Below are 9,388 nucleotides of genomic sequence, written 5' to 3'. Positions count from 1 at the left end.
ATTTATAGCATTTTCCTCTAAAGGTAAAGAGCCACAATGGAAGGATAAAATGGGGATTATGAGTCTCAGGCTGCAGACCCCCGGAGTAGGACATCTGTGTTGAGCAAGTTCATTGATATGAATTATTTATAAGATAAATAATTTGTTCAAAACCAGAAATTGTTATTGTGTGAATACATTGTTGGGCACAATGAAGGTCCTGGTTCAAATCTGGGTTCTTTTGTGGAGTTAGCGTGTTCTCCTCCTGCATGTGTGGGCTTTCTCCAGGCAGTCCAGCTTCCTCCCACAGTCCACAAACAGGTCCATTGGAGTAATGAAGTGTTTAGAGGGCTGGGATGGGCTCCAGCAACCCCCTGATCCTGCACAGGAATACGCTGGTAAAGGAAATAGATTGTTGTTGCAATGCTGTTACACTGAATAGAACTGCCTTTTATTTGTTTTCCTTTTTAATGTTACTTTGAAAGCTAACTTCTAAGCAGACCGTATCTTTTTCTCCAGCTTGACACATTCATGAGTGTGATCTCTTTCTCCTTGATAAATTGGGGCTAGAACTCTTGAATAGAGTTTAGTCACTAAGCAAACAGAGGACATGACAGCATTTTGCTGGTTGCAACCTGGTTCTGTACATTTATTACTGTGGTTATTTCAATGGTTTTTGTTTTCAAAAAACATCGTTTTGTTGTTTTCGTCATTATGTCAAAGGTGCTGATTGTGGATTCGTCTGGAATTGTTGTCCAACTGCAGCAGATTTGTCACAGTAACAGAAAAAAAGCCAGCTTCCTGTCAGAACTGCAGCTGATCCTTTTAAAGGAAATGACACAATCACACCCAGCAGCTCGTGTCTCTTATCAAACAGAGTGTCATCTATGTGAGTGCACACAGTTTTATCAGCAGCCTATCCCATGGATGGAAAATCTGACCTGTCCTTTCTTTAGCCAGTACTTCCAGGAAGAAATTCTGTTCTAACCCATGGACTTAGCATATCTGCTGTAGCAACATTTAATTTTATGAAAACATAGAAAAATGCTCAGAAAAAATGACACTAATGTAAAACCACACAGCCCCTGAAGGGATATCACAGGAAAAAACAAAAAACTGGTTTCTTGTGTGCAATAGATATAAAAAAAAATAACCGGTGTCATTTCTCCTCTGACACTTGAGCTTTGTACTTGCAAATTAAATATTTTTTGGGCACTTTTATTTACAGTACTTATATTAAAGGTCAGCAACAGCACTCCATACCTCTATAACACTGAAAAATATGCCAGAAAAAGTAGATATTTAAAAAAAAATGTATATATAGATATATGTTGTCTGCATGTGTCTGGCTAATGGACTAACAGGCTAGGTGGTAGACTACATTTGCCACAAGAACAGGCAGTCGGCTGGTTCCAAATGCAGCAGGTTTATTAGCTCAGCTAAAAGCCCACAAAGCTAAATTGAGGTTTGACAGGAGTCAATAACAGGCATAAGTTCATCAGAGGACAGACAGACAGAGTAGTCAGGATCCAGGCGAGTTAATCCAGGCCAGGCAAACTTTGGCTGCATTTACACTGCAGGTCTTGATGCCCATTTCCGATTTTCTGACTATATCTGATTTTTTTGACGACCCGCTTACATCCTCTTTTAAAAGTGACCCGTATCCGATTTTTGCATTTACATTATACAATGTTGAAACTACCAAACGTAGACGTTTTGAGGACTACGTAGCAGCATTTCCGCCTTCCGCGGACCTCTTTCGGACTTTTGGACAAATAATAAAATCATAAAAGGAAAACTATGATTCAGTTTGAAAATGCAACATATAGTTTACTAAGCACATTTGCAAAGGTCTTGGTTTTTCCATATGTATGTGTACTTTTATCCTACTTTTTAAAAATAATTTGTATGAAGATCTTTTAAAGACATTGGGTGTTTTTTCACTTTCCATTTCTATAAGATGTTAATGCTTTTCTTCATTCTTTGACTTTCTGATGCAAGAGCTTTACAGGCCTACCACCTGTTTCAAAAGAATTTCAAAAAAAGGAAGTCGATTTTCGCAAGCTGCTATTTCACTCTGACTTCAACAGAATTCAAACCTATTTTTTTCATTTGGATCAGAAGGAGTGAAGTCTACGATGAGAAAGGTAGCAGTTTGCGGGACGTAGAGGCAGAGCCAGGACCGTGTCTGTTTTTCCAAAGGAGCGTGGGAATTCTGCAGGTGTATTCCACACTTTGTTTTTACCTCGTCAGCCTGTTTAGCTTAAGACATACTTGAAGATGCAAAGATCAGAGGTTGGAGAGAGCCTGTGTTAGTAAGTAAAACATGACGTGTTCTGAACTTATGAGAAATGATGACATGCCCAAATATTGTAAAATTGTGTTAGTGGTGGCATGTAAAGGCTTCAAAATGAATAACATCTTCTACAGACTTTTAAAAATGTTTAGTGACCATAACCCATAAATGCCCCATTGGATTAGCCCATAAGCCAGACACACGGAAACAAAAAACAACAGTTTAAAAAAAAAAAAGTCCTACTTTTTCTGGCAAATCTTTCAGTGTTGTGGCAGTAAATTAAAAAAACTTGTGTCTCTGCATGTGATGTTAAGTCAAAGATGGAAATGAAGGAATGAGGAACTCATGCAAAATATGGGTTTTAAAATACTTTAGTCTTTTTTTTAAACACGTGTTTTTTTTAATTAAAAAAATCAGACTAAATCATCAACATTGTCCAATTATCTTCATTTAAATCAAGATAAACTGAATTTCTGTATATCAAACAACAGAGTGAAGCATCACACTCAGACGTAAATGATGAGGCTGCTTATGTTTGCGGCGCTGCTTGTGACGGTACACTGCAAGGAACTATTTAAGGGGTAAGTGGGAGTGAAAAATACTCCATCCTGCGTGACCTCTGTGTCGTGACCTTCATCCGCAGCACTCTGCAAAAGCTAAGGAGCAAAAGTACATGGAAATCTTTTAGAAAATTGACTTTGCAATGCTATTTTCTGTTTTTTTGCCCATTCATGAAGTAATGAAACAGAAAAGAAAGAATTTGTCTGATGTTTTTTACTACTTGACCTTAAGTTTGGAACAGTTGGGTTATGTGGTTCATGTTTAAATGTAAATGTGCTGAAATTGTCTTTATACATAACTCACTTGCTTAAGTTGCAGCAAAAAGCTTTATTTGTCTTTGCTCCGATCAACGCCAGATAATTTACATTGATAGGAAAACATGTGACTGTCCAGACTAAACTCCATCAAACCCCTGACCCAGAACAGGAATGGAAGAAGGCATGTCTGCACCACAGTCTTGTCTGTTCATCAAGTGATGTGGCAAAAAAAAAAAAACACACAAGCCTTAAAGAAAAGGAACCAGAATTGTGCACGTTCTTGCGTTCTCGTACACGCTTTAATCTGGTGGAAGTAAATACAAAACTAAAATTGTTTTTCCTTTATTTCGAAATATACCATTGTCTTAGCTTACAGCAATGGTACAAATTTAAGCATCCAAAATAACTTTACATAACGATGAAATATTAGTCTGACAAATTATTCTCTGTTCCTTCTTTTTTAACCAGTTCTTTTCCTGCCAATACAAATGTGTTTAACAGCTAAATTTGAAGTTCTTCCTTTTATAGTTCAGTGCTCTTGAAATGCTCTCGTTGCAGGCATCAGGTGCTCCAGATCATTCCAAAGAATGACGCTCAACTGGCTTTTCTCAAAGACCTGGAGGACGTATTAGAATTTGAGGTTGCTACTTACTGTCTAATTCGGATCTAAATCTATTTTTCTGGATAATACGTGAAATAACGAAATCAGTAATAGCCTGTGGCTTTTAATGTCAGTGCTTTCCTTTTTCAAATAAAGAGACGTCTTCCATATTTTACAGCTGGACTTCTGGAAGGGAGTGACGGCTGTGTCATGTCCTGTGCATGTCAGAGCACCTTTCCAATTCCTGCAGCTTCTCAAACGTATGCTGAAGAGAAAGGACATCAGTTATGTCACCATGATTGATGACTTGCAGGTATAGGAATAGACTACAGCAAGCATAAATAATACCTTTTGTTTTCTGTCCCTGGCAATCTTCACACAGAATTGAATCATATCATTTCAACTCTAGGCAGTACTGGATGAGGAGCAGAAAGAAATTGAGTTGTTTGCTCGTTCCCTAAAACCTAAGAACACAGACAGTTTCAACTACTCCAGGTACCACAAACTCAGTGAGGTAAGGGAACTCATTTTGGTTGGCTAACAGGCAAATTAAAGGACAACCAGAGCTACTGAACATGTACTCATCATAAAACTTTTCCTATGCAGATCTACAGTTTCCAGGACATGTTGGTGGCTGAGAACCCCAACCTGGTCAGCAAAATAGTGATAGGTCAAAGCTATGAAGCCCGCCCTCTCAGTGTACTTAAGGTAAAATAAAATAAAAAGAACAAACACCAAACAGTGACAAACAAATGTACTTTTGAAGGTTTATTTGTATTCTATGTCTATTTTCATTCCTTCAGACAACCATTGTCTGTTGACACAACCATACCTCAACCTGAGACATTGCCTGTCTCTGTGTCGGCCTTTATGCAAAACTCTAGTTGATTTTTTTCTGTGTTTGACAGAAAATTTAGTACCCATTTCGGTCATGTACCTTTTTTTTTTAATTGACTTTCACTATTAGCCACCCCCCAGAATTACCTAGAAATTTAAGTTGAAGTTCAGTCTCATTGGCATGGTCTTATGAAATGACTTGTAACTTCCACCTAAAGGCCCGTTCACACCGGGACGAATTTCGCCGACGTTTAACGCTTCGTGACTTAACAAAGGGCACCAATGAGAGTGTGCACACCGACGCGAAAAAACGCCACGCGTCAAAGCGTCAAAAAAAAAAAACACCTCGGGTTCGTTTTTTTTTTTTGACGCGTTGCGTCGAAATCTATTCGACCAATGAGAATGGCGCTTTTGCACATGTGTCTGGAGCTTCTGAAGTTACAGTAAAACACAACTTGGGGGCGCTCAAACACAAAACTGCCTTGCTGAGCACACATACCAGCGAAGAAGATAGACGCCAAGTAGCGTCTACACTGCCACGAAGAAATAATGACGGACATTCTAAAATATCCCCTTACCAAGTACCAGTTGGAGCAACTGGTGCTTGAAATATTCATGTTTTCTTTGTATGATTCTGACAAGCGCGTAAATACTTGCTCTCTTCTTCTGAGTGAAAAGCGACTTTAAGAAGCGTAAAGTTGCGCAGCGCCACCTTGTGTACAGGAGTATTTCTGTTTACATTAAGCGCCATCTAATGTCAGGGAATGAAATTGCATGTTCGCTCGGCTCATCGTCAGCGAAAATCGCCTGGGTGTGAACACAAAAAACGTGGCGAAAAACGCTGGCGAATAACGCCTGGCGAATATTCGTCCCGGTGTGTACGGGCCTTTAGGCTTGTGGGCATCTTTCAGTTGTTTACATTTACATCTAGGACATCAATGTCAAACCTAACACACAAGATGTCCTTGCTCTGCTTTGTTGTGCTTCCTTCATTGGCTTCACTGATGCACCCCTGTATTTCATTGAACTCTGTCTAATTCTGTGTTTCAGTTCAGCACTGGAGGAACCAATCGTCGTGCAATCTGGATCGACACAGGAATCCATGCCAGGGAGTGGATCACACAGGCAAGCGGCATCTGGTTTGCAAAGAAGGTGCTTTAATTCACCATGTCTCCATTCTGTTGTTTCTTCTGACTGTTCTCCATCTGTTCCACGCTGAACTGTGCTTGTGTCTCAGATTGTGACTGATTATGGACGTGATCCCATTCTCACTGACATCCTCAACGGCATGGATATACTCTTGGAAATCGTGACCAACCCTGATGGATATGAATATACACACAGCACTGTGAGCCAATAATCAGTTATACCAGGATGACAAAGAATCCTGTCTAAATGAATGAAAATGTTGGCTTTTCTTGAATTTTGACTGTTCTTGTTTCGTTTTGTGATGTGAGCAGGTTCCTGAAGATAGATGTACTGTAACAAATTAATACAATCTAGGGTTCTTTTCCTTTAAAATCAAGACCACTTGAGGTTTTATTGAGACTGTATCTAAGATGATTTATCAAAAACACAATTGCAAAATTTCTATAAAGCTTTGGAATAAAGTTATCTGATGGTGACTTAATGTTACCAGAATCGATTGTGGCGCAAGAGTAGGAAGCCCAACCCCAGATCAAACTGTATTGGGGTTGATCTCAACAGAAACTGGGATTCTGGTTTTGGAGGTAAGGTCTTTTCATTATTGCCTAAAAACATTACATCTCTTTTTTGCAGTTTTGTCTCACTAACGAAGGTGAACATCCAAACAAAAATAGTGGACGTGACTGCGTGTAACTGCAATGAATTTGTGTTTGGTGTAGGACCCGGCGCCAGCAGCAATCCCTGCTCAGAGACTTATCATGGACCCAGAGCTCACTCTGAGTCTGAGGTCAAGTCCATCGTAGACTTTGTGAAGACACATGGTAACATCAAGGCTTTTATCTCCATCCACGCCTATTCTCAGTTGCTCCTGTACCCTTATGGCCACACCAGAAACCCTGCAAAGGACCAGACTGAACTGGTACAAAAGTATTTTTCTGTTGTATCTTTGACTATAAAAGCATTTAGTAATAAAAGTTTGCAAAACAGGATTGTTTTAATCTCTTTCTACAGGACAGTTTGGCTCAAAAGGCTGTCAAAGACCTGGCCTCTTTGTACGGTACTCGCTACAGATATGGGAGCATCATCAGCACCATTTGTAAGTTTCATTTTTAAAGACCATTAAAAAAATCTAAAACATTGAGTTGTAATCACTAAATGTAGGTGTTATCAGATACTGTAAATTCTTTTTTTAATTCAAACATTACTGACATTTAACAACAGAAAAACTCCCGACACACTTGGGCCTGTCTTCAAAAATCAAGATATCTTACTAAAAGTAAGAAAAACACACTTATAACCTCTTCAATACCTGGAAGACTATGAGCAAAAAGGGTTTCTATATCAGGGCTGCATGTTGGTGTAGCAGTTAGCGCTCTCACCTTACAGCAAGAAGGCCCCGGTTCTGCTGGGACCCTTCTGTGTGGACTTTGCATGTTCTCCTTGAGCATGTGTGGATTTTCTCCAGCGAGTCCGGCTTCCTCCTACAGTCCAAAAAACTGCTTCATAGGTTCATCCTAAAAGCTACCTTGTAGTCCCTTAACAGAATTCTCTTAAAATAATGCCATAACTACCAAAACGATGAGACACAGCAACTCATTGAAATGTGATCGGATGAGTTCAGACTCATCAAAACAACTTTTAACGTGATTTAAATCACTTCTCACGGTTTTCCCCACAATCTACATGTCATAAACACTTATCAGCGTGCCTTCTTAGCTGTCTTCTTGCCAGTGCACCCCCTGCAACATGACTCCACCAGACCAAAGCAGCAAGTAAAAAGTGTTGAGCCTGATATTAGTACAGATGTTCAAAATTTGTGAGCAAAATATAAAGTTTGAATTAACTAAAAGTGCAGGACTTCCTTAACTTCTGCCTATAGTTGCTTTTTCTTGCCCTCGTCATTCCTGACCAATGAGTGAAGAGATCTTTAGCCACATGGTTTTGTTTACAGGCTTTTGTCCGGAACAGAGAAGTCTTCTTGACGGCAGTCTGAATCCAAACATTACAAGAGTTAGGACTCAATCCGGACAAAATGAGGTCCGGATGGATTTTCCAGTCTGAATACACTCTAAGAGTAGATTTACTTTGAGGAAAAATACAGTTTTCCAAAGTGGTGTTTGTTGGAAGGTTAATTTCCACGAGTACAAAAAACATCTTCATCGTTTTTTATTTGGATCACTGTCTCAGCCTGAAAACTCTGCCTTCATGTATAAAATTCACCTGAAGAAACACATCCTGTTTTGATCATAGACCAAGCCAGTGGTGGCAGCATTGACTGGGCCTACGACCAAGGCATCAAGTACTCCTACACCTTTGAGCTGAGGGATACCGGTCGCCACGGCTTCCTCCTGCCTTCCAGCCAGATCATTCCTACTTCTGAGGAGACTTGGCTGGCTTTGGAGGCCATCATGGATCGTACTCTCAAAGACCCGTTCTGATGTGTGCATTTGTGAATCCAAATATTAAAATCTTGTGAAAAACGTTGGCGTTTTCTTTAATTGAAATTGTACCATTAAATATTCTTTTTTACTGTGTTCTGTGCTAATTTTTGAGTTAGTTAGAAACATAAATAAATGAATAAATAAAATGTCCATACTGTTGTTTCTCCACATTTTGTTTTCTACTTTGGTTTCGTCAAAGTTTTGGGGCTGACTTGAAGCAGTGATTGTTTGATGTGTTGCTCAAAATTCCAAATAACTACTTAACAGTATTTTTTGAGCCCCAACTGCCCAAAAAATAAAGAATGTTTAAAAATCTTCCAATTTTAGTTAATACTGAATCATTGTGTTTTTAGGAAAGGCAACCAATTTCACTTTGTCTTTATTTGTAAGAAACCTGTAAGCTACTTTGGAAATAAACATCTGCTAAACAAAGTCAACATAAAATTTATCTTAAGCTGGAGCCAACCGGGGCCCGTAGGATGAGCCCCTGCCACCAGGCTTTTACCTGCGAGCCCCCAACCCCCAAGCCTCGCCCCAGAATGGGCCCCAGTAACCCCAAACCGGACAATGCATGTTTTTTTATGCGGCTGCTGTACTGGTCTTTTGTTGTGAAGAGAGAGCAGAAAGCAAAGCTCTCAATTTACCTATCTATCTCAACTATGGTCATGAGATCGGTGTCATGACCAAAAGAATGAGGTTCCAGCTACAAGAGGTTGAAATGAGCTTCCTCCATAGGGTGGCTGGGCGCTCCCTTAGAGATAGGGTGAGAGGCTCGGTCACTTGGAGAGAGATGCTGGCTGGCTGGCTGGATGGATGGATGGATGGATGGATGGATGGATGGATGGATGGATGGATGGATGGATGGATCGATGGATGGATGGATGGATGGATGGATCGATGGATCGATGGATCGATGGATGGATGAATTCCATAATTCTTTGCCAAGCAAAGGTGTCAAATAGTGAAACAATGGAGATGGTTTAAGGAGGAACCACAGAAAGAGAATGAAAGGTCAACCATCAACCCCCTAAATCATAAATGTGAAGTGGCTTTGAATTCATCGTTAGCAAAGACTGGTGGTGCCGCTGGGTTGTGGCTCTGATAAGAATAAAATCCCATAAAATACCAGTTGTAATTCATGTTTTATCTGTAGATGTGCATTAAGTGAGTTCTGTCATCTTGGTCCTGTTGTTGGATTTCCTGCCAAATAGAATTGTCCTTTTCTGCGTTCACCTTCAGCCTTACATTGTATAAAACCCGCTCTGTTAAG

The 9,388-nt window shown here is 39.8% G+C and overlaps 1 protein-coding gene across 3 annotated transcripts; it reads left to right on the top strand.

Annotated features, from left to right (window-relative positions):
* The first annotated feature begins 2,072 nt into the window (after positions 1-2,072).
* LOC101163471 (carboxypeptidase A1) lies at positions 2,073-8,439 on the top strand. 3 transcript variants are annotated; one of them, XM_011472881.3, is made up of 12 exons: positions 2,073-2,200; positions 2,767-2,856; positions 3,652-3,733; positions 3,873-4,007; positions 4,104-4,208; positions 4,301-4,402; positions 5,582-5,683; positions 5,769-5,879; positions 6,171-6,261; positions 6,397-6,596; positions 6,689-6,773; positions 7,928-8,439. In XM_011472881.3, exons 2-12 carry the CDS (start codon positions 2,792-2,794, stop codon positions 8,113-8,115), a joined length of 1,266 nt encoding a protein of 421 aa, XP_011471183.1. In that variant the 5' UTR covers positions 2,073-2,200; positions 2,767-2,791; the 3' UTR covers positions 8,116-8,439. The 3 variants fall into 3 exon arrangements, with proteins under 3 accessions (XP_011471183.1, XP_004086280.1, XP_020557179.1); XM_004086232.4 differs by having other exon boundaries at positions 2,089-2,294; XM_020701520.2 differs by lacking the exon at positions 2,767-2,856 and having other exon boundaries at positions 2,090-2,294.
* The last annotated feature ends 949 nt before the right edge of the window (positions 8,440-9,388 follow it).

The sequence above is a fragment of the Oryzias latipes genome, chromosome 6 (assembly GCF_002234675.1).
Source record: "Oryzias latipes chromosome 6, ASM223467v1".
Taxonomy (NCBI): Eukaryota; Metazoa; Chordata; class Actinopteri; order Beloniformes; family Adrianichthyidae; genus Oryzias; species Oryzias latipes.
Note: the sequence above shows the minus strand (reverse complement) of the source record. Positions and strands in the feature narration are given on the sequence as shown.

Excerpts from the sequence above, each read along its gene's own strand:
- LOC101163471 (XM_011472881.3), top strand. The coding sequence starts at position 2,792 with ATGATGAGGCTGCTTATGTTTGCGGCGCTGCTTGTGACGGTACACTGC. Across the intron at positions 5,880-6,170 it reads ATGAATATACACACAGCACT|AATCGATTGTGGCGCAAGAG; the intron begins GTGAGCCAATAA and ends TAATGTTACCAG. Across the intron at positions 6,597-6,688 it reads CAAAGGACCAGACTGAACTG|GACAGTTTGGCTCAAAAGGC; the intron begins GTACAAAAGTAT and ends CTCTTTCTACAG.